The sequence below is a fragment of the Homalodisca vitripennis genome, chromosome 6, assembly GCF_021130785.1.
Source record: "Homalodisca vitripennis isolate AUS2020 chromosome 6, UT_GWSS_2.1, whole genome shotgun sequence".
In the NCBI taxonomy this organism is placed as follows: Eukaryota; Metazoa; Arthropoda; class Insecta; order Hemiptera; family Cicadellidae; genus Homalodisca; species Homalodisca vitripennis.
Window position 1 is genome coordinate 30,806,839 of NC_060212.1, and position 25,825 is coordinate 30,832,663.

The following is a 25,825-nucleotide window of genomic DNA, read 5'->3' on the forward strand; positions in this document are numbered from 1 at the left end:
ACTTATTTTGTTTCATCATTGCCAGAAGAGCCATCACCTGATGAAAAGAATGTTATATGACTCCTAATGTTTAAAATCGTTATCGTAATATTAGAATATCATCTAAGCAAGTAGGGGTTTTTTACTTTCTTTTCCATTTTTATTATTAAAAAATATTATGATGATCAAAAAGGATTGATTTTTATTTTCAGTATAAATATTTAATTTGATCATTGTTACAAAATTTTGGATGTACAAGTATAATTAGTAATACCGGAATCCAGTGAATTGTTTAAATACTTGAAATTACAGTACACTTTTTAAGCACGATAATCTCAATTATTGGTATTCCCATGAATAAATTAAGATTTTATTAAGAATTTTAATTCTACTATAGTCATCTTATACTTCTGATTTTAGGGTTACCTGGTCCAATTGGAGTACCAGGATTACCTGGATTGAATGGATTGAAGGGTGTGCGAGGCGATATCGGTTTCCCAGGACAAGCGGGATTACCAGGTTTCCCAGGATTTAAGGGAGACAGAGGTTATCCTGGAAATCCAGGATTGGAAGGACAGCCAGGACCTAAAGGTAATTACAACATGAGGTTTAAACCAAGTCTAGAGATCATACTTTTATGATTTTGTCATTTGTTTCTATTACATTGTTTTCTATTATTTAACAGATATTAAGATAATTTCCTGATGAGAGCAGGATTATAGCTATGTAATTTTATGAGATAACTGGATTGTGACAGGTCAAATTATGACATTTGAATATTCGCTGGGAATTGGCAGACTGTGACGTCAGTGAATCGGCAGACTGTGACGTCAGTGAATCACATGTTGTCGGAATTGAGATTTAATTAATTAATAACGGAGAAATATATTAAACTTTATACAGGAACAAATTTAATTAATTAAAATGAGTTAAACATAACCAAAATTCGTGTTTTACAAAAGTACTAAATAAAATTACGCAGAAAAACCAATTGTGGGATAAAATGACTTGCGTATTGATGACGTCAGAAAGCACATGTTGCTGAAAATTTAAATAAAAAAAGCTTTAGAAAAATAATAAAAGAAAATAGAAAGACTTAAATTGATCAATTATCGTGAACGTGATAAATTTCGACAATTATAAGAAAAGAATCAAATTATATTCAATCGTGAAGACGCTGATTTGAACGGGAGAGGGGATGAACATTGTGTGAGCCGGTATGCGTAATCTTTCTTCTCTGTCTGGACTTGAAGCAGTAAGGACGTCTATAGATCCTCCTAGTACAGTAGTGATGAAATTTGAAACTGTACAATAGTGCATTGAAGTTGTAATTAGGGATGGGATGTTGTGTTAGTGAACAAAATCAAAGAAAAGTGAGTAGAATTAGACACTATAATATAAAATAAATTGACGACAAAGTCATTTGCTTTGTCTTTCATTGAGTATCCCATCTACAAGGAAACGTGGTAAGTAAGATAATAAGCTTTAAATTAAAGAATATTACTTTCAAAACTTATTTGATTCAAAGTGATTGGTAAGAACAGTGAATATTTTGTGAACTTTATTATGATATAAACAATCATATTGATGAGAACTTTCAAAAGAGTAGTATTAAGTTTGAACCATTATTCAACCTACTTAAAAACCCTGAGATAATATAGACCCAGTGCTAGTGATATATAACGTGTAGCCTACTTTCATTAATACAAACTACACTTTCAACAACACCACAGACATTGAAGTTTGATCGTTATTTAAATATCAACTTGGAACAATATGAGTTAGCCAACACGAAGCAAATCGCACAACCAATGAGGGACAGCACACTTTGAATACCGATTGTGAGAAAATTGGGACAACAAACGGGGGCCTGGAACGTAGCAAAATCGTACAGCCAACTGGGGACTGGACCGTAGCAGAAGGACGACCAAAGTGGATCGTAGCAGAATAGGCACAGCAACGTGGGGACTGTAGCAGAATGGCACAGCATTATTTTATGATTTCATATGTTGCCTATCTTTTTTTGTAGTTCGTGGTTTTTTCAGAATAGCTGCTGTTGGAATTCTTAAATTCTAAACATATGTTTAATATTGAAATGAAATCGCAATTCTTCTTAAAGTAGGAACATATGCTAGCTATTTGCTCATTCAATCCACAGAAATGTGCTTTGTTTTATATTTTTAACTATAAAAAATATTACAAAACTTAATTGTTGTAAAAAAATGCATATTGTAGTTATAAATATTGCATAATTATTGGCAGAGAATTATAAAAATCTAATCATTATTGGGACTAGCAAAATTGTTAGTTTTTCTCCATTTTGTTTAATTTTTTGCAGACAGCAATCTGTCCATAGGGTATCTTGAGAACAAATTGAGCTTTTCTTTTAGACTTCAAATTTTACATTAAATTTCATTTTTACGTGGGTAAGATTGAGTTTGATCTTGGTGCAGCCTCTTCATGGAATGTTGGTTAGCCTCAGCAAAGTCTGTCACTCAGGCATATATTTTTAGAACAAATTGAGCTTTTCTTATAGACTTCAAATTTTACATTAAATTTCATTTTTACGTGGGTAAGATTGAGTTTGATATTGGTGCAGCCTCTTCATGGAATGTTGGTTAGCCTCAGCAAAGTCTCAATCACTCAGGAGGATATTTTTAGAACAAATTGAGCTTTAGACTTAAAATTGTTCACGTAAATCCATTTCTACTCATACATAGTCAAGATTGGTCTTAACCCTATGCACTCGAAGGCAGTATTTATAATTTGTCCTTGGAGCTTGTATGGCCATCTCTACTGGCCACCGCCATTTTGTCGGAAGTGCAGGTGAATTTTTGCCGTAATGTTATCTCAGCTCGTATGTCCAGCTGTTCCGACCAAGATATAGTACGTCCATGGTTTGTAAGACCAGCAACACTGGCCACTAAACATATCAGTTATTTTCTAATATCATTGTTTTATAATGAATTATAGTGCTAAAACCTATCAAGCAGCTTTATTTTAATTTTAGGCAAAGCAGTAAATTTTAAATAAGACTATAATTCTTTTCTAAACATTGACTGTGCAAATTAGATGAATGAAGTGTAGTGGGCCTATACACTGAAGAGATAGAAACCTAGAAAATTTTACTAGAAGATGTGTGCTAACTGTTCTTGACTACACAGAGGTGTGTATTTAAAAAAATTTTATTCCGTAAAAAATGTAATGACTGAGAAAAATTTAAAATAGTTCATGTCTGAGTATAACATAACTGTGAATGCCTACTTTATAACATTTTATTTAAATATCTTTCTTAACAATATAGGTACAAGAGTTAAATTTACCAAATGTATGTTTATCTTTGTATTAGAAATATTCATTAAAAATAAATTTTAAATTATTTTTCATGTCTTCTTTAAACATTTTAAATGACTATGTAAATAACTCAGAGGATATTAAAAAATAATTCCGATCTGGAGAGGCAAACAACAAAATATGGCCACTGAGCTGCTAATGAAAGTAGCATGGCCATCTGTACTAGCCATACGAATTGCGAGGACAAACTACAGCAAAACTAATGCGAGCTGTCTGCAACCTTGGTGTGGCCAGTGCTGCTGGCCTTTTGAGCACAAAGGGTTAATTTATAGTGCATGACCCTCTCAGAGTTTGTTGAACGTGAGCAAAGCCTATCAATTAGTGAGGACTAATGTGTGACATGTGGCCTGGTTTGTGTTTGTAAATAGCCACTTAAGTTTAAAAATGTTTTCTAGGTTATCCCGGTCAACCAGGCATACCAGCTCCAGCTAAGAGAGAGCCACCATCCCGAGGATTTTTCTTCACATTCCACTCCCAGAATGAGGTCGTCCCCACCTGTCCCAAGAACACGCGGATGATGTGGTCCGGGTATTCCCTGCTCCACTTTATGGGCAATGCCAAGGCCCATGGGCAAGACCTGGGTAAGTCTACAGTGAATAGTTTAAATAACTGGTAGCCATTTTGGTTTTAATCCCATAAAAACAATGTTAAACTTCAAACACTTTTATCCTTTTACTAGCTGACCCGGCGAACTTTGTCCCGCCTTAAAAGGCAATATCACATGATCACATTTTTTACTTTTTAAAATTAGGATAATTATAAATAAAAAATATAATTATTCAATGATTCTTTATTTGCCATTTATTGTAGCACCTTGTGATAAACTACATTTTTTTGTTTTTTTATTAGGCGCGAAAACAAATAACGCGGATGGTCTTCCGACCCCGTGGACATGCCACATTTAATTGGCCATGGGAAAAACATGGATGTTTGAGATTAAGACCACAAACTTTCAACGATTGGCCTTGTGAATTATTTACAGTCATGACGGATCGGAAATTGAAACCGTTTAAACTCAAATGGCATGTCGGGTGGCATCTGGATCCTCGGAATGAGAATTTCCTCACCTTTGAGTATTGTGTGGTGTAAATCAAATGTTCATCAATTTACTTACCCACCAAACTTGTTCCGTTGCACAGTTTTTGGTTGGTATAAGTTTAGAAGCATGAATTCTACAGAACCAATATTAGTTGTAAATTGTGCCAGGTACATCCAAGGAGTTTAAACATTCAATTGGATAGTTGGTGGCATCATCTTCATTTTTTACACAGTCAACAGATTTGAAAGAATGCATTGTACCAATGATCTCTTTCTGATTATGTAGTTTAAGTCATCTACATCTTTATTCTTAGCTGCCAAAATTGCTCGCCTTCACTCAACCATTCATTATTTTTTAGGTTAGTAATGATGTTTGGGAATAATTTGTTGATGAGTTCGTCTTTCGATGAGACAAAGTTACAGATATTCCGAGGAAATGAAATCAAATCCGCTCGATTCGTCGACAGGTACTACTCGACCATTACCGATAGTCAACAATTTACTCAGAGAAATCTTCAGCAGATGTATCGTTCAGCCAATGCAACTCTCATGTTTGATGTCAGCTGAAGTTTCCTAACATAGCGCTAATAGATTCGATGATTTGAGGCAAGCGTTTATTTTGTCGGCAGCAGTGGATCTGGGAATTACTGGCAATGTTTGGCGGAAATCGCCAGACAGTAAAATAGTTGCGCCTCCAAAACATTTTTAGTCATTACGTAGATCTTGCAATGTTAGGTTAACTGCTTCCAATGCACGTTTATAGGCGCTATTGTGCATTCGTCCCAGATGATGATCTTCCGATTCGGATAAAACTTTCTGCCATAGCGGAGCGCTTTGTAATGTTGCACGTTGGTTCTTCAATATATTGAAGATTTAACGGCAAATTTTAATGCAGAATGTGCCGTATGACATCTTTCTAGCAATGTGGCTGCTATTCCAAAGAAGCAACTGCAAACCGCAATGTTGGATCTTGCACGAACAGTGGCTAAAACTACTGACATGAGGAATGTCTTACCAGTTCCACCATGTAAATATAAACCACCGTTTCAATCATCAATTATTGCCTTCATTAATGTAATCATAAACTTCCTTTTGTTGGGGGTTCATCAGGGGCACATTTGTTTTGAACTACTAAATCTAATTCCTGGTGATCATATTCACGTTCCCATTCCAATTCTCGATTAAATGCGTCATTAATTTTACGATTTGGCGCTGGCATTCCTAACCTTGACTAATAAACTACCACACATGAGATAACTCATGTCTTCGATCAAGAGTAAAGCCCGATTATGTATATCCTCATTCATTTTAAGATCGGAATTTATTGAACTTACAACGAATTTGATGTAAAATAAATAAATAATAAATAAATAAATAATCTTTTATTTTGCCAAAAAACAAGTACAAAACAGTACATTTTCGTATACAAGTACACAACACAGTTTTTACACAATACCATGAGTTCAAAATATAACAATAAAAAAGGTAGAATAAATTAACACAATAACAATATAAATAAATATAAGGCAAAATAAATAGGAATCCCCTAGGCAAAGCCTGAGCTGGGATCTCCATCACTTGTTCTTTTAACAAAAAGAATGAAAACGGCTAGCAGCGAAACGTAACACATAGTTTAAAAATTATGTATGAAAAAGAGATTGATTAAAAAAACATACTGTGCCATTGAATGGAAATTATTTCTTTGTAACTTCAATGGTAAACATATCCTTCACCAACATACCAAGTAATTATATTTACAATTCAAAGAAATAAAAAGACACTAAAGAGATAGTGTACAAATACCAGTAAGCAAACAAATAGATGTAAATCCCAAAAACACATAGGAAATTCAGGCAAGAAGTAAGTGCAAGCGATTCAAAATGTTCAAGACTCAACCTACTTTACTATTTTTAATATTTTATCGACAGCTTCTTGTTCAAAAAGCCATTTTTTTTTTCAATTTTTTCAAAAACTCTCTCTGTGTTTGTGAAGTCGTCGCCAATTTTATAACTAATTATGTTAAATAATCGTGGTGCAAAAACTACTGTAAAATATTTGATGTATATTTAAATTTGATTAGGCACACTAAACGACTTGGTTACCGCCTAAGATTGTAACTAGGCTGTCTTGTTATTGTGAAAAAGCAGAGCTTCTAATGTAATACATATTTTTAGTACTTTAAAAATGTATAAATACCGTAGAGGAAGAATTTTTCATCTCAACAAACAGTGGCCAAGTAATGTTCAAACCTTTGTCCTTTTTCGAAATAAGTCTGATGAATCTTTTTTGAAAAATACTATCGATATAAGGTAGTACTGTAAGTCCCATTTTCCCACCCCAGCATGTGATTACCATAGCTTTATCCTGGATCCTACAAGAGCGTGATATACATTGACTAAAATTTTGTTAGACCCACACAACTGATTTAATAGGTAAAACTTTTCTCAAACTGAAATAAAGCTCTTTTTTTTAATTTTTGAAATATGGTTTTTCCAGGTCAATTGATAATCAATGATTAAACCTAAATATTTCATATTATTGACTTGCTGTAATTCCAAACATGTCACAATCAGGAACAAGCGGAACAAGGCATTTAGTTTTCATGAAATTTAAGTGGAAATTAAATTTGGAGTCGAATCTCAGACTGAATAACATGAACTTAGTTTTTTTCGCTTAATATCATAAAGTTTTTGTCAAACCATAACCTTAGGAAAAATAAATCTTTTGACATTGATTGGTAAAGCGAATTTAAGTCATGGTTTGTATAAACAAAAGCAGTGTCATCGGCAAACGCAACCAATTTACCATTAAAACAACCATTACAAAGATCATTGACATAAATTAAAAAAAAGTATTGGTCCCAAAACAGAACCCCTGCGGAACACCAAATTCAATTTTCCCTGGATCTCCCATGACGCCACCAATGTTTACCCTTTGTTCTCTCCCCGTGAGATAACTAGAAAACCAGTCAAGTGTAAACCTCTAATACCAGCCAGCCATAACTTATGAAGTAAAATTTCATGATCAATCGTGTCGAAAGCTTTTGTAATATCAATGAACAATGCAGATACCTTTTTACTATTATTAATTGGCTCGTAAACTGATTCCATGAAATGAAAGTAAGGCATCCTCAGTAGACATACCCTCTCGAAACCCAAACTGATTATTACTAAAGAATTTGTTTTTATTAAGAAATGAAAGTAACTGCTTTTTTAACAACCTTTTCCAATATTTTTGAAAAAACTGAGAGCAAAAGAAATTGGTCGGTAACAGTTTGGCTGTGTAGGGTCCCCACGCTTGAAGATTGGAACTACTATTTGCACTCTTTTTAAGCATCTAGGAAATTCCCCTGTCATAAGACTGAAGTTATAGAGATATGTTAATATCGGAATAATACTGGGAGCTATTTTTTTTTTATCATCGTTGGACTGACCTTGTCAAATCCTGTGATTTGTTGTTTTTCAGACTAGAAATAAATGAAGAAACATCCTCTCACTTAAAATAGGTTTGCATAAAAAAAGATTTAAGATTGATGCGTTGATTGAATACGTTGTCGAAAACCGTGTGCTGCGCTAGATTCGATTGATCTATTTGACCTCTCAATTTCCGAGGGGGCATTTAAAAAATGTGAATTGAATTCATTGGCGATAAGTTTTAGGTTCGTGAATAATACAAGATTCCCCCAACGACCTCCCTTATTACAGTAATTTTTTGTATTTTCACCAATTAGTTTCGTTAACTATTTTTCCATTGTGACTTAACATCATTGATCAGAACCCTCAAACCTATCTCTAAAAAATGACTCCTTTGAACTTTTTAATTCTAAATTTAATTGATTTTTCGAAAATTAGTGAAATACTGTTTAAGTTTTACATTATTTGGATTTTCATCAATAACTTGTAAATTTTTTTTCTCTTTTGAAGCTTAAATGATAGCCTGTCAGTAGTCCCCAAGGTTTTAATTTATGCACCTGTTTACTTTTATTTGAACGTACATCAAACTTGCATTTACCTATACTTAGTTCTAATACATCAATAAAGCATTGGAAAGCATCAGACACAGTATTTCTGTTTTCATATACACAAGCCCAATCAACATTAATAAGTTCAGCAGTAAGTTTTTCCAAATCAATCTGGCTATAGTACTCTTCAGTATCTTTAATTATTGGACTGCAAAAGTGAATTGAAAACAGAACAGTAGAATGATCAGTTAAATTATAATGGAAAACATTAGCTTTGAAGTCAAACTGAAGATTGCCCTTTTTAAAAAGAACCGTACAAAAACATGATCTAAACATGTAGACGAATTTCCTTTAATTCTAGTGGTGTTCATTAACTAAAATTTAACATTCCCTTGCTGCTCAAAAGGCTCAAATAATTATCGCTCTCAGCTGACTGACTCAATATATCTAAATTCATATCACCTACCAAAACAATATTACGATTTCCTAGACCCGTTAATACATCCTCATATCATCAATTAATGCGGAGCGCAAGGCAGAGTGGAGAACGGTAGACTGCGATCAGTGTAAAGCGCTCAAGGTCACTGACTCTGACGTCTAGCTGCAGAACATCAGCTGATCTAATATCATCTCTCTCACTCACACGGACACCGCTACACTGATAACAGTCGCGGACGTACACTATGGTACCCCTCCCGCCCTGTACTCCTCATTACAATTAGCAAAAGCATTGTAGCCAGAAATTTTATAATAATTCAATTCAGCTTTACAAATCCATGTCTCAGTTAAAACTATTATATCAGGAAATAATCGAGCAGATTCTAATTCACTTAAAAATAAATTGAAATTCTGCCTTACGCTTCTAATATTTTGATTTAAAACTACTATACTATTAGTGTTATTAATATTTCACAACAAAAAAAAAGTGTCGGATTGATAACTAATACTAGCCTAAATATACAATTTTCTAACCTCATTTCCACAAACTGTAGTCACAATTTATCCAGGTCCGCCAGCGAAGTTACAACAACTTTCACAGGTTCTCCCTCCGCCTTCCTCATTAATATCTTGCCTCCTCATGATCCATAGATACGTGTAATGTAATTTTCACTTTTCTTTTCCCGGGCTGCGTTCAGAAGTCGCGCTCGTCCGTCCAGGGCTCAGGCTTTCATTAATATAATATAGGCCAATTGCAGGACTTGCAGTTAGGCCTATATCGTGCGTATTTAAATTACGCTTCACTCCGCCTTTTTTTGGAGGACACGCCTCAGCATCCATGCGTCGAACCTTACTATCTTCTGCCATATTATCCTTGTATTTGTGCCACAGGTTAGATGGGTTCGATGGAAAGCATGTCGAAATGATGATAGCAAATAATGTACGTATCTGACTTGGAGAAATGCAGAGATAACTGCTTTGAATTGTAAAAAATTAAAATTTGATTTGTATTATCTGGATAGTATAAGTCTATGCTTAACAGTGATTGCAGAAACAGTTGAAACAAAATTTGCTGTTTCTCTTTAAGCTTACTCTATGCTTTAAAACTACATAAATGTAAAGAAATTTAAAATAGTAATTAAATGATATAAACATATATTTCTTTTGTTGCATTATATATGTTTACAAAGAACAGCTGATTCAATTTGAACAGGCCTTTTTCACTTAATAAACATATGTTTGCTGTAATGCATTTCTTACGGGTATTTTCCGTAACTTTTAGAGACCAGTGTGGGCGGAATCCATGAATCGGGAACGGGATAAAAAGTATCCTATGTGTTTTATCCCAGTTCTTAGCTACCTCCCTACCAATTTTTCAGCCAAATCGGATCAGCCGTTCTTGACTTATAAATAGTGTAACTAACACGACTTTCTTTTATATATATAGATTGATTAGTTGTAGAATTAACCGTGGGAGATGTCTAATTTTAAAAATATATTTAATATGCATCCAAAGTCAATTTTTTTGTAGGTTTTTAACAACAAAATTTTAAATTGATTCTACTTTGTGATTAAAATATTCAAAAAGCATACACTTTACAAGAAAACTAAAAAGCATTTGGATGCATACTAACACTTTCACAGTTACATATATTTTCAGTAACTGTTATCTTAATCTTGAATATGAAAATATTAAATAACCTTGTCTAAAGTTTTCCTTGATTTACATCACTTGAGTAAATTTTGTATCCATCACCACTGGGTTTTAGTAGTTTTCCAATAGTTTTTGAGTTCTTAAACAGTGCTAAAAACCGAAGTAGTGATATCTTTTAATGGGTAATATCTTTTAAATATGAATTGTGACCAGGGGCTCCTGGAAGTTGCCTGATGAGGTTCTCGACGATGCCCTTCCTGTTCTGTAACCTGAACGAAGTGTGTGATTATGCAAGCCGCAGTGATTACAGTTATTGGCTCTCAACTGAGGAAGAGATGCCAATGATGATGACGCCTATCCCTGCCAATGAACTGACCAAATACATCTCTAGGTGGGTTATTTATTACAGTACAATAGAGCCACGATTACACTGATATTATTTCCACATAAATTATTCTATGGTACCAAGAACTGACTACACCTATCCACTCTGGTCTTTGAGTTGGATTGAAGTAACAAATGCGAATACATTTCTTCCGTTCTTTTAAATTTTTATCAATTGTGCTCATCGAGACTGTAAAGGTGGATGCTACAAACATTTGGTCAATTGTGAGGGACTTAAAAATCATTTGTAAAGTATTTGAAACGATCTTACCAAATCTTGAGAAATTATATCTTCAATGTTGGCAAATAAGTAAACCTAGTAGCAAGAATGTAGCTAGGAACAAAAATTGGGGGGGGGAGGAGGTCAAGACGATTGATATTTTCCTGTAATAAGGCAAGTGCAGTCAACTGCTCATTCTCCATTTTGTTCCTTTCAAAATTATTTACCTATTTCAATGTTGAGATCGACCTTTCAGCAGTACATGTCAGTAATAGTGAATTATTTAAATAATCATTTGCTAAAAAGTAATCGAAAAATTGAAAATATGGGGATGTCTGAACCCCTTGAATTCCCTCACTATCTACATTCTTACCTAGTAGCCCAGTAGCCAAGAGTCAGTTTGCATTGTATAGACGCAAATTGGTTTTTATTTAAATCAAAAATATAAATTTCTCCTAAGAGAGAAATTGAGCATCCAGCAAAATAGAAATGTATCATAAGGATTGAAAACATAAAATGATATTTTTACCTACTAAATCATAGTTTTCTTAGCTCGACACACCTAAATGTACTGTCAGATATGTTAATAAATTTTAAATCAGCATCTGCTAACCATGTACAGGCTCTTACAGTGACGACTTTCAGTCTTGATCTGATTGTCTGATAGTAATATAACTATTACTTATGTGTCTGATGGTCTGTTTTAAGTGTGTTAAGCTAGGAAAAATATAATCTGAGAAAAAATAATCACTTTATACCGCAAAAACTGATGTTGTTACTAAACATCCATTTTACCCAATTGAAATCAAGGAGTGACACATCATTAACTGAAAATATCGGGATACTGTACCAATAGGATAGCTTAAAATGGATCTACGTCGCTGTGGAAAGTCAAGTGGCTTTCTCAGTACCAGAGGCTTTTAGCAAACGTAGATTAGATCAGAACTTCTTTAGCTGGTAAGAACTGATACTGTACAACCTTACAATTTTTTCAATACGACAATGGCTGAGAATGCAGCAATTCAGTGCAAATGTTGATTTTAGCTCCTTCTCACTTTCCTCTTACTGCAGCACCTGAAATCCGATGCTGTCACAGACTTGACTGCTGAAAGTTGGAGCCCACTTTTGTCTGAGGAGGTCCAAAAAAGTCTGCAACGAAGATGATCAAAACCAACTCAGAATCATTTTACACAGCAGCTATTCAGTGTAATGTACCTGAAGAGATGTTCTCATTACTCCAGATACCAGGAGTTAAGTCTGTGACAGTGTCAGATTTTGGAAGCTAATCTAAGCGGAAGTTAAAATGGAGCTAAAGATATTCGGAATAGCTTAAAACTTAAATTTTATCTTTGTTGACTATTTTTCCTTATTACCTTCCAAAGATTTTTGTAAACTTCTTACCCTTCACTTATACTTGGTACAATTTTAAAAGAGTTGGAAGTTACGAGATGGACTGTGAGTAAGAGACAAAAGATCGATGTACAGAAGTGTGTACAATAGTTTCATGGTGTTATCAGGTGTGCCGTATGTGAAGCTCCTACCAGAGTCATAGCAGTACACAGCCAGACCATGGCCATCCCTCCTTGTCCCTCAGGCTGGGAGGAACTCTGGATCGGCTACAGTTTCATCATGGTAAGTTGATCAACTTACAATTGTCGACATTGTGTGAACGATACGTACGTTACCAACTTAACATCAGTACTTTCTTTCTTAGTTTTTTATTGGAGGAAATGTGGTTTTTCACAAAAGACAGTGATGAATTTTGTGTATTGCAAGAATAGAGATGAGTTTTTGTTTTTCGGGCCCACACAATTTTTTTCTTAGATTTTGTTTTATGACAAAGGTAAAAAATTATTCAGTTTGTTTTTATTCATTACCAAATAATTTTAAATGAATCACGACCATAGTATACTAAAAGTGAAGACACAAAAATGTGTCTGTTACAAAAAACAAATCGCCGTTGGATTCAATAAGCTATGCTCTAAACTACACAAAGCGAAAGAACGCCGCCAACGATCTGATAATTGCTAAAGAACATTCACCTATTGCACATACATTAAACATATCATTGGCAAAACAAAGTTATTTGTTGAATAGTGTTTAACATCAAACAATTTATTACCGAAACTAAGCAACAATCACTTTTTATGAAGGATTTTGCAAGAAATATGCAACAGTATAAAGGCAATGTTGTGAATGTAAAATACACCACACCAACACAACATAACTTTACCTCACATTAGTAGGAAAAGACAGACCCTTGTACGCTCTGTGTAGTATGGTCCTTTGTATACCCCAGAAGGGTTCACTTCTGCCTGGTTTATACCTTCCAGTTGAACCCACACTGGGCACAGCAAAAACTGATGTGTCATTTAAATCTGAGTAACCTTTTAGATGTCTAGGAGCGGCATATCAATAATGCAAATGTCGAGATTCTGGGATGCAAGGGTAATTTGATAGATCTAGTCTACTGTAGGAGATGACTGTTGTAATTTGGGGGGTTCCCTAAGAGTCAAAGGTTCTTGCTAGCCTAGACATAAAGGGTGGCATCCCTTGCCTGACATGAATGAGATTAATGCCCAATATCCTTCCTCCTGGCCCTTATCCCCAACCTTACCCATCCAGAATTTGCTGTCACTCCAGAAGCAGCGCAAAGGTCTTTTTAGGACTAGGTGCAATTTCTAAGCTTTTCGTTCTTAAAGAGAAAAAAAAGAAAATAATGGTCTTTTGTAAATTATAGAATATGACTTAAAATTCTACAACATGGGGAAATTTTGAATTCAAATATATATATATTTATATATATATATATATATATATATATATATATATATAAAGCTCAGTCATGTTTCATGTAGCCTTACTGACACATAAGGGTACTAATAATAAAATATATAAAACTACATTATGTCATCTCAAGTCAAATCGAGTTATGACACTCCCCCAGGAAGTAGCCCCATTTGAAACTGTGTACCAGCAGTAGAATCTGCTATCTGATTGTAAAAATTTCATCTGATACTAAATTTGCAAGCAGATTACCACAGCTTTTAGTGGTAATGTGGTGACCAACTACCTGAGTTCAACAGTATGACGCTACATACATTGGGAGGAAGTTCGAGGTAAAAAGCGCTCTAGAGGCAACCTTTAAAGTTGAGTGCACACAGCTATAGATGGACAGACAAAAATATGGGGCTCAGCATATCAAATCTACATAAATATTGAGCCAACGTACACAGAAATCCATGCGTCTGCATGCATATGTTTTGGAATCGATCCGGGGATACTTTTACAAATAAAGTTTTCCTGGTGCATGCATTAAACTCCGTTTCTTATCAGTTTGGTTTAATTAGTCCTTGGATTTGTTAAGTTTTTAATTACACTAATTTTCTAATAAATTCATTTCAGTTTATACTCACCAACATTATTTTCCAACTGTGTAATCTCAGTTTAACGGGCCTTATTATTGTTTTCTGTATAGATTACTCAGATTCTTAGAAAGATGTCCTACTTTTCATTTTGCATATTTACAGCTTTTATTAATCATGATACACTAATTTAGCAATTACAATAAATAAATTTATTTTAAGATAAGAATTCTTTTCTATTTATTGAACTCATCATCCACAAATATATTTTTTGGAATACTTTTTGAGAAATTTGCATCACACCACACATTCAATACTATTGCAGAATTACCGAGGACTGGCAGAGGTGCAGGTTACGTTCTGACCCAAAACACGTCTGTCTGCTGTTTTGTGTGCCTGGCCTTTAACTGATAAATACAAATTAAGAATCAATGAAAATCATCTGTATTTTCTCTCCTCCAAACATAGCATAGAAGAAAAAGTATTGTTGATTTGTCTTGGTTTTCAGTAAAAAGATCTATTCTGGAAAAATCAAGTTTTCAAAGAAATTTTTTGTAAAAGGCTCCTCTTCATTTATGATCATGAAATGGTTAAACCTGGTGTACATCACTATTGCATAAAAATAGTCTTATGGAACAAATCTTAATTTAGATTCCATATAACAAAAAGCTATTAAACCCATAAAAACCCAAACCAAGTCCCATCCTAGACTTCCATCCCTTTCCATGGTAGTCTAGTATCAAAAAAGGGAAAATTTATATGATTTGAACTGAAGCTTCTTCATGTTACTATAAACCTTGATGAATCTGGCATTAATTCTTCTTTTTTTTTGGGGTACACGCATTTGCAAAGCAGATTACACTATACCTCGCAATATGGTGGTATATGCGCAGTTGACATTCACAAGGAATCAGAATTAATGTTAACTGTTACGGAGGATTGCATTGGTATGAGGATTGTTTTATGTATTACATTGGGACATTCATTACTTTCTGAATGAACCTATTCTCTAAGAATCATTAAGTGCAACTTGATTTGATTGATGGAAAATGTTGCTAATCAACCTTGTGATTCAGCACACAGATGCTGGGGCAGAGGGAGGAGGCCAATCGTTAGTCAGTCCAGGCTCCTGCCTGCGGGAGTTCCGACCCACTCCCTTCATTGAGTGCCACGGCATCGGCCGATGCAACTACTTCACCACAGCGTACTCGTACTGGCTGGCCACCATAGAAGAGTATGAACAGTTCCGCAGGCCTCACCAGCAAACTCTCAAGGGCAAGACACAATCGCTCACACGCATCAGTCGCTGCGCAGTCTGCATCCGCCAGAAGGAACGGAAGGCAACACAGCCCGACCGTGTGCCAAGTGTGCCCAGCGCACAATATTGGCGCTCAAACACTCGATATTGGCCAAGGAGGAACTACTAGTCACATCAGTGTAAATACTTTGTCAACAAAGATGATCACTTCCTAAGAGTTTTTGTACAACGTTGTCATTTACTCAACCATTAAGATTTATGTTTTATATATTCATATTGCTCGGAATAAAATTCCAATTTTTATTTAAGATCTAAGATAGCTGTGAAAAAAAGTTTTTCAAATTTCCTTAAAATTTATATTTTGTATTAAAGACCTTATATTGTATCATAGATCAAATTGAATATGATGACTAGTTAAATCCGTATAACTCTTTAGGAAAATCTAATTAAGACCTGGTTCATTATTGTGTTAGCAAACTATCTGACCCAAATACAATTAATTATTAACATAAAGCTTACTTAACGTTTGGAATTCATAATTACTATTTATGTAATTCTTTTAAAATGTTGTAACTTAATCTCGTGTTTAGTATGTTCATATCTCCTTTAGTTTTTATATTGATTGTTGACGTGTATAAAGTTATATTTAGGTTAAGTCAAAGTTGATTGCTGATATAGTAATTTATGTATGAACTACTGATGACACAGTCTGTATTATATAGTTTGTCAAGTTAATATATTAATTAATTGTATGTAAGTGGTAAGTCAATTCACTGCCATTGTTATAATATTGTTGAGTGCTCTAGATTAAGGATATTGTAAAATTTTATAAATAAATGATGTACAAAGACCTTGTGTAATAAAGTACATAACCTTTATTTATATAACATATACAAGTTACATATACATATCATAGAATAAATTACAATAAAATATCTTAACTAATTTGTCGAACTCATTGTCATTTTGTTTCTAAACAATAATAAATAAGAAACTAATCAACAAAAATTCATGAGTGAACTTAGAAATTAACTGCCGTAAACTTACCCATAATGAGTTAACTAGATCAAGACTATTAATTTATTGACCTAAAGTAATAAATAAAATTCGTTATTAGGTTCAACCATAATAATTAGTATTTCTGATATATAAATAGACAATCGAGTTATCAACAAAATTAATGATCAACTAGAAATTTTATTATCAATACATTGCTCAAATATAGTAAATAAGCAACTAAATATGCAACAATAAATTTATAATTCTAATTAAAAATAATACTAAAATATCTAAAAATATTAACTAAAACAATTGTTCTTATTGCCACTCTACGTCAGAAGCAAAATATTGATGTTAGGTAACGTGCAATGTTGTAAATCTAAATTACAAAAGGCAGGACAATGAGCAAGGAATAAATACGGTAATGGAGTCCATTGCACTAGGTAGTATTATCACAAATTCTTCAGAGTCCTGCCGGGAGTTCACTTGGCGAAACCGGCCTTCAATTCGATTGTGTTGTCGTCAAACTGCATGTGGTTGTCGATGATCTGGAACAGCTCTGGTGGCTGTGGGATCCTCCCTGTCTCCAGCTTGGACCACACAGGCATGTCTGCAATCACACAACAAACTTCAGTTATTGATTGTGTTGTCATGAAACTGCATGTGGTTGTCGATGACCTGGAACAGCTCTGGTGGCTGTGGGATCCTGCCTGTCTCCAGCTTGGACCACACAGGCATGTCTGCAATCACACAACAAACTTGAGTTATTGATTGTGTTGTCGTGAAACTGCATGTGGTTGTCGATGATCTGGAACAGCTCTGGTGGCTGTGGGATCCTGCCTGTCTCCAGCTTGGACCACACAGGCATGTCTGCAATCACACAACAAACTTGAGTTATTGATTGTGTTGTCATCAAACTGCATGTGGTTTTCAATATCTGGAACAGCTCTGATGGCTCGGGATCCTGCCTGTCCTGCATGAAACTAAGCATCAACCAATGAGATCGAGAGTGCCTAGACAATGGTGATCAAGGAGTATGCCACACCACGTGTCACGTAACAGGCTTAGCTATGGTTTTGTGCAAAATGTCAAGCCTATAACACATTTGCATTTTCCTTATTTTTTTGTTAAAATCTCATACGTTTGTTTTCCAGTTGTTTACAAGTTTATTTATTTTGCTATTTCCTCAATGCCATCATGGTTATCCATAAGACCATATCAAAAAATTTGTAATGCTCAGCTAAATCTCATAGGGTTACATGTATCATCATCGAACTCAGTGTTTCTCATATATTGATGAAGCTTCATGCAGTTTCAAGTCTATATAAATATATATATATATATGTGTGTGTGTGTGTGTGTGTGTGTGTGTGTGTGTGTGTGTGTGTGTGTGTGTGTGTGTGTGTGTTAGTTTGTTTTTGAGATATAATATGGACAAACAGACAGAAATTAAATTTCCAAGATGAAATTTTCTACTGTACTTGGATTATACTGCTAATATAAATGATTAGGATTACTCACCGTTAAGCGAAATCTCAAATGCTCCAGTAGACACGAGATGACCTTCAAGCGCATTGCAGAGGAAGAAGATCATTAGACATGCGTACAACTTGTTTTCCACACACCAAAGCCACCAAGTGGGCGTGTCTCCACCAGCATATCGGAATGGGTTCAGACCTGTCAGGATACAGACGATCACCAACAGCTTGCCCAGACCCTGGAAAGTTGCCTTAATAAATATTTTGTCATAATTACATCCTAATTACAAATTATAATTATTAAAATTTAAAGTAGTGAATCAAAACAAAATTGTACACAAAATTAATCAATTTTTTCCATACCAATGTCCTTATATATATGGACGTCAAAAATATCTGCATTAAATCTCAATGTCTGATATATATATATATGGACATTCGTGGTATCAATATAAAATTCCAGTGTCCATATATACATGTTCACAGTGTTCAAAAGATTTTTTTATGCAATTGAATACATAATGAAATGATCACTTATCAAAATTATAACAAAGCATAGTATATTACCTAATTATAGAAGAGTAATTTTTTTTTAATAAGTAACTTAAAAAAAGTTAAGCATTATAATTAATTTTTGTAACAAACTGATGGAAATTGGTGACGTTGTTTACTATTAAATGTGCTTTTATGCACAGTGGTCACATAAATGATATCTATTTTTTCTACAACTTTCAAGAAGTCAAATCAGAATTTTAAAAAATTTAGTTAAGTAATTTCTATTATTATAAAAAATGTATTGCACGTATACATACTTTTTATATTTTATGTAGTAGAGAACATTTCATAACAAATAAAAAAAAATTAAATTTGGTGCAAAATACGAAAGAAGAAATATTTTAACAAAACTCTCCCAAAATTGCAAATTAGTGTTGGGATTTTTGGCAGGGCCATTATGAAAAACACTGGATTTTTGTCAGAAACTTTTGAAAAAATGTCTGGGATTAAAAGACTTAAGGTATCAAAAGTCCAGTATTTCTAATACTTCAAATTTCTTATGCTTAGAGCAAAAAAAATCACTATTTGCTACACAAATATACTGTATCAACGAACAAAAGGCTGAACAATAGTAACGTACCAGAAACTTTGCAAGATGCATGGAGTAACCTGGTGGCTCATAATTGCCTCCCTCGATACTGATTTCTGGATACTTTTTGTGTAGAATGGCGGTGTACTCATCAAAAGCTTTTCTGTACCCACAGGAATAACTGAAATATTTATATATATTTATTAATATATATTATTTATATTTATTATATATATATATAGCCTATATATATATATATATATATATATATATATATATATGTATCTATTATTTCAGCAGATTTATTACTAAATAATATTACGCTTTTGATATTTCCTAAAATTCTCTATCTGCTTTTAAATTGTCTCACCAATAATAATAATAATAATAATCTTTATTGTGTCAACAATTATTAGATTGCATGCATGCGTCAAGTACATTCATAATAATATACGATTCCATTGCAGTTATTGCTATTTAGTTGTATAATAGAACTGGGGGTTTAATTTTATTCTTGCTTTCAATAATTTCCCACCCAGCAACTCAACATGAACTCTTCAACGGAGTAAAACACCTTTGACACCAGGAGGTATTTTAATCGAGATTTGAATCGTTTAGAATCACTGAGATGTTTAGTTCCCTCAGGCAGCTTGTTTATCAGTTTCACACCAACTTGGGAGAGCAAGTGTTCAAATGCACTCGTTCTATGTTGAACAATCCGAAAGTTGTCCCTGCCTCTTGTCTCGTATTGGTGGATGTCACTCCCTTGGACCAACTCGCATTTGAGTCGACAGTATAGAACGACGTCGAGAATATAGAGACAGGGTAAAGTTAACAATCCAAGCTCTCTGAGAGCATCTTTGCACAACTCTCTGAAATTCAATTTGTAAATAATTCTGACAGCTTTCTTTTGAGCTCTAAATACTCTTTCTTACCAATTCAGGCTCTGAATGGTGATTACCTTGAAATATGACACAAGATATTATGAAGATAATAAGAATATAATAAGAATAAAAGTTGTTTCCATGTTCTATGTTTCTTGAAAAAAATAGGGTTTTAGACAAGTGGGTGAAAATTTCTTCTAAATGCAAACGGCTGTTATCTAGATTTCTGGAGTTTAAATCGAATCAAGCTGCCTTGAGTATTCATGTGTGTGTATATATTTATACACAATTATTTTGTACTAGGTCATATCTGTTTCATATGCGTTTAAATAAACATAGTGACACAGACCAGTGGTCGTTTGCGAATAGACTTATTTTTGGATTCGAGTTTCAGCCTCCTAATATCAGTAGTTGTAATATTGTGAAACCATTAATTTTCAAACGTATTTAAGCACTTTTGTTAGTATTAAGGTTGAGTGAAAAGAACCGTAGTATCAAGTATCGGAAACGATCCATCCCTAGTAAAATTTCCAAGGACATTCAGGCATGTTTCCCAGAGTCTGAAATTTATGCATAATGCACACTTTTCCAGATTCTCCTCATTGATGGTAGCCCTGGTTACAGTAGTATTGTGGTTCCGAATATATCCAACTGACGGCCAATATATGAATAATGCATCAGAGCGTTATCTGCTATGGAAGTTACCGAAGTGTGGTTAGTTCACGATCTATAGAATAAGTACCTAAATACCAGTACAGAATAACATAAATTTCTATAATTGCACCCAGAATACGAGCATAAATAATGTTATCAATTACTGGCTCATAAACATTTTTTGTTAGCCTTTAATATCATTTAAGAATATAATCACCCCATCACGACAACACAACTACAAAGCAAATAAATGTACGAAAGGCTGTGGTTCGTCAAAACGTATTAGTTAGATTATATAGTCATAGACTAAGAAACAACATGACATAAGGCTCCTCATACACGTTGGACTATTTGGTTGGAACAGTTGTAATCGTCCGATTGATCGTCACGTGTGCAGAGAAGTCCAAATAATTAATAGGAACTGACGGGATTTCCAGTCGTCGTCCAACCAATCCCGGTCTGACGACGAAAACTGATGTGGGTGGTTGATTTGGCTGGCTGCCCACGTACCGTCTGTAGACTGGTGACAACATTAAGTTGCGTTTACATTGACAAGTAAAGTAGTAAACGAATTTGCACAACTACCATCGCATAATGTGAATAATATAAGCAATTTTATTCATGAGAACTGTCACAAATATTTGCTACAGTTGTATCACTGGTTGCTCGAGAGTAATATGTGATAAAATCTGTTCACATACAGCAGCGATGTCTTGGAAATGTTTATAATTGAAATTTTAATAGCTGAAACAGTTCTTGCAAACAACTGTCCGAACTGGTTATGGTGGGACTTGCGAGAATTCTTGTGTTCGTTTGGACTAACAATTTCTACAGTTGGACACAAAACATGCAATTTTTTTCCAGTGTAAACGCAGTTCAGTCGAGGTTTGCATACGACCATGATATCAAAACATAACAACTTTTTTTTGTTATGTAATCTGATGACCAATTGGAATGTGTGTGTGAGGAGCAATCAATCGCTCATAGACCAACAGAGGTCTTGGCCGCGATACGAGCGGTGGGCGCTAGATCGAGCGGTGACTATGTGTAATGTTTGTATTGTACATATGGGGAACACTCAACACTAGCCATGACAGTCGTGAGCAGCAGGTCGGTAAAACAATATGCCACTTATCCGCCGCCAATTCTGGACATTAAATGTTTCTCCTGCCGCTCAACTCCAGCTCATTCTGTTATTGCTGTGCAACATTCGGATACAAATGCCCCCTCCTCGGCGTTACTTGTTGTAGAAAATCCACTATTTTCTTCTCCAAAAGGTATCTTATCAGGCCTGGTAAAAATCCAACTGATATTCTGGTGTACTAGAAAAAAAACTAAGGTTGCACCTTTTATCAAACAGTAAAATATATTATATTATTCAACGAACCAAACTTTTAAAACTGTTTATAGGGTGAAAACTGTACATTTTAGACATATGCTTTCTATCTAACACACCTTTTTTAAAATACTATTTTCACTCAAAAATAAGAGTTGACCCTACTTTGGCGACTGAATAATACTTAAAAACAAAAAACCCGTTCATATCACGGTCACTTATGCTCTGGCGCTTAAAGCTACAACTCGTTCAGTGCCAAAGTCTATTTTAATTGTCCAATGCATTATTACGTGTTTTTTTGTGGGGGGGGGGGGGTTAAGGGCTTGCCATGGCACAAGAGGAGGCACTACACTATTAGGGGCATCCCTGGATCAACCGGCGTCAGCTGGAGCTTGAAAAGATGCATCAATCTTCTAGAAGACAGAACATTTTTTTTGAAATTGGAAAAAAAAAAATTGGGAAAATGGTTCTCAGGAAGATTCTCGGCTTATTGCCAGTGTGTTAAATTCCCGGTCTTCCTTGTCAGGTGACCATCCTGTTTAAGTTCTGAAACTGCTGCCTAGTGGAGAATGGCTCCGGCTCAATTAATAAGTTTAAATCACAGGTGTTACGTTAATTAAACTGTCATATTGAATTATATCTTTTGGAGCTCTAGTATAATAAGCGTCTAACACTCGAATTATCGATACTCATGTTTATCGATTCATTGATATTCATGATTATCTAATCATTGATATTCTTGATTATTGAATAATTGTTATTTATTATTATCGAAGCATTGATATTCATGATTATCGAATCATTGATATTCATGATTATCGAATCCTCTAATAATACTTAAACTACACTTAAACCAAATAAGGTGATAGGTATTTCAACTTACAATTTAGTATGGCTGTTTTTATGTCTTAAAAATTAATAACTTTATGATAAATAAAAACTATCTAGACTATGTATATTTATTAAATGTATCAAATAAAACAGTGTTATGTGTAAAATTATAAACGTGTCTGACACCTGGTGGAACAAATAAAACATGTGCATTGCCATTGTTGCGAACATTAAGTACAAATGGGCAGTATTAGTGTCTGTAAAAGGTTAATCAGCGATACCTATAACCTATTACCGGGATACTATTACTTCAGTAACGGCTGGGCTGAATGATTTGGTGTCCCCTAACACCTTTCTGGTATTAGGTTACAGGATAACCAGTAACAACCAAGGTGATTTCGTGTAAGCGAGAGGGCTAGAGGGCTAGGGCATCCTCAGATCACGTTGGGCAATCTGGGATGTGATCTGAGGATGGAAAAGTACCAATTAGAAATACCCCTGACCAGAATTGTGGGCTTCAGTCGCGCCTCGCACTTCTGGCAAAAAAAAAAAAAAAAACATTCCTCAAGATTGTACCTGAATTCAAGCTCATATTAACGCGAGCACTCATATAAATGTTTATTTAATCTTAGTTTACTTGCAACTTAGTAGTTTCAATGACAGCATAATGCTAATACCAAGATTTGATCAGATAGTAAAATGGTACCACATTGAAAAAAAAAACAGTATTTCATATATATAAAGCCATTACTTAGCCTAAATACCAAACACAATTTAACTTTGTTTTAATTAATTTGCAACAATAATTTCAAAGTGAATTATGTTATAGGCATTGAAGATTTTACTATAGAAAAGCTATGTTTTATATGTTTAAAAAATAAACACATTTTAGATTATAGAAAACAATAAAACTTCATTCATACTGTTTGAGCTGCGTAAGTACTTACAATTACTTTACAGTGTAAACATGTCTGACAGATTTGATTGGAGTGTTGGGCGCTTATCAGACTAAATAGTCTAAAAACAATCCAAATTCAATAAAAACAATCGGTATCAATTTACAATAACGTGACCATGGAAAGGTATGTTCATTTTTTTTTCCTGAAAACTACAATTTTTCCTGAAAACAATAGTGAAGAAAAAATTCGTCGGCAACAAAAATCAAAGGAGTTACGATTTTTTGAAATCCTCTGAAAATCTCTTGTTTTTGACAGTACCTCTGGCAATTTTACTGAAATGATGCTGACTAGTACGTTAATCCTGTCAACGATGCCTGCCCGCTGCGCAGTGCTGCGCACTGCTTGCTCTTTTAGAAAAAAAATTAACTATAGCTTGCAAAAGTCGAATCCCAGATCACGTGATGCCCCTGATCCTTAACCCTCCAAGTGTTGATCGACAAAATTTTGTCGGTTATTTTCCATCCTTAACGCAATAATGCCCGAAAGGCATCAATATAATACAATAATATACTTTCCCCCCAGTTTATATGCACCTGTGATAATAATACTTGGCTATAAATGCCCAACCCATGAAAAAAAGTCCATTTTTCATGGTCATGGTATTGTAAATAAATACCAAACAATCAAATAACAAGTGTAAACTGCTTATTAAAATCTATCCGCTTGATAGAACCCAGATAAAGATTTTTGGTAAATTTTCTTCAAACTTAAAAAAATATTTGGATATACTCAACAAAGTAATTATTTAGCATAGCTACAATATTATTTCAGCAAGGCCTAGGTTAATTTTCATAATCGCTATGTACTAGGTTAAATATCCTACATGTTATATTTAAACTTTTAAATATAAAAAAATCTTGTGACAGTTTTCCTTGAACTGCAAAATTAGTTGGAATTATTTCATAATTTATAGCTTAGTTATGTAAAGTTCAAGGATTACATGACAAAATTTTCTAAATATTTACCAGTATAAAAATTTCAGCGTAGGTCCAACGTTTGTACTTAAACCAACTTTAGTAACTGGTATTTCCTTTTCTGCGCTCGTTTCTACAAAGAGATCTTTAACTGTATAAATGATAAAAATTGATAATATAGTACCACAAAACATTTTACTTCCATCCATTTTGAAGAATTATCACCACTCACTATTAACGATTCACGAATCACGATTCGGTTTCGGCAGACAGACGGTTAGTTAACGAATAGTCAGACAAACATAGACCAATCGAAACGAATAATCGACACCAAACATATGACAACACTAATAATATCCCATATGCCTTTTAAATCTTCTTTGGGAAATTGAACGGCATACTATAAAATAATTAGATAATGTTATTGTGTCAATTCCTTTAATTCAACCTAGCCAAATGACAAAGAGTAGAAGTTAATACAATTTCAATTTGTAGCAAAATAAATAAAAAAGTAAAACAATACTAGAATAACTAGTAATAAACGGTCTACTGATAAATAGGTACTAGTAAATTGATATTATTACAAATGTAATAATGTCAATTAATAGCAATTTAATATACAATTAATAATACAAATTAATTGAAATGTATTAGCAATTTAATAGAGTATAAGTAAAACAACAAAAATAAATCTTAACTGTATTGACAAACAACTACTAAATGTGATACCAAATCAGATAGACCCAACCTTTTTTCATGGAATCGAAGATATGCATACCTTTAAACCTTGCACCTGGCTCATAAAGTCTGTCGAGACTAAGAAATGAGAAGAAAATATCATTTGAATGTTGTATAAGTAAACATAAAGAATAAGCAATGTGTTATGAATTGATACATTTTTATGAGAGGAGCAATACCTAATGTGACTTGTTTCAAAGCAATGACTGTTTTGTAAGGATATTAAATTCTCGAAAATTAACACATTCATTGAATTTATTTCTTTTTTTCCCTCTAAGAGGTAAATATTAACATGGC

The 25,825-nt window shown here is 34.0% G+C and overlaps 2 protein-coding genes across 4 annotated transcripts in view; one reads left to right on the forward strand and one right to left on the reverse strand.

Moving 5' to 3' along the window:
- LOC124364183 (collagen alpha-5(IV) chain) overlaps window positions 1–16,511 on the forward strand; it is a 191,027-nt gene extending 174,516 nt beyond the window's left edge. Inside the window, exons 29-33 of the mRNA XM_046819468.1 lie at window positions 400–570; window positions 3,729–3,914; window positions 10,638–10,815; window positions 12,546–12,660; window positions 15,470–16,511. Of these exons, the coding sequence (XP_046675424.1) occupies window positions 400–570; window positions 3,729–3,914; window positions 10,638–10,815; window positions 12,546–12,660; window positions 15,470–15,820 (1,001 nt within the window). The 3' untranslated portion in view covers window positions 15,821–16,511. The remainder of the gene's footprint in view (window positions 1–399; window positions 571–3,728; window positions 3,915–10,637; window positions 10,816–12,545; window positions 12,661–15,469) is intronic.
- On the reverse strand, window positions 16,504–25,090 carry LOC124364184 (thioredoxin reductase-like selenoprotein T homolog CG3887). 3 transcript variants are annotated; one of them, XM_046819472.1, is made up of 5 exons: window positions 24,842–25,088; window positions 19,264–19,393; window positions 18,172–18,367; window positions 17,444–17,520; window positions 16,504–17,183 (listed from the first exon to the last, which is right to left on the reverse strand). In XM_046819472.1, the coding sequence occupies exons 1-5, from the start codon at window positions 24,997–24,999 to the stop codon at window positions 17,133–17,135; spliced, it is 612 nt and encodes a 203-aa protein (XP_046675428.1). In that variant the 5' UTR covers window positions 25,000–25,088; the 3' UTR covers window positions 16,504–17,132. The 3 variants fall into 3 exon arrangements, with proteins under 3 accessions (XP_046675428.1, XP_046675427.1, XP_046675426.1); XM_046819471.1 differs by lacking the exon at window positions 17,444–17,520 and having other exon boundaries at window positions 16,504–17,260; XM_046819470.1 differs by lacking the exon at window positions 16,504–17,183 and having other exon boundaries at window positions 17,267–17,520; window positions 24,842–25,090.
- Between the last annotated feature and the right edge of the window lie 735 nt (window positions 25,091–25,825).

Excerpts from the sequence above, each read along its gene's own strand:
- LOC124364184 (XM_046819470.1), bottom strand. The coding sequence starts at position 24,999 with ATGGATGGAAGTAAAATGTTTTGTGGTACTATATTATCAATTTTTATC. Across the intron at positions 19,394-24,841 it reads ACGCTGAAATTTTTATACTG|TTATTCCTGTGGGTACAGAA; the intron begins GTAAATATTTAG and ends TAAATATTTCAG. Across the intron at positions 17,521-18,171 it reads ATTTGAGATTTCGCTTAACG|ACATGCCTGTGTGGTCCAAG; the intron begins GTGAGTAATCCT and ends GTGTGATTGCAG.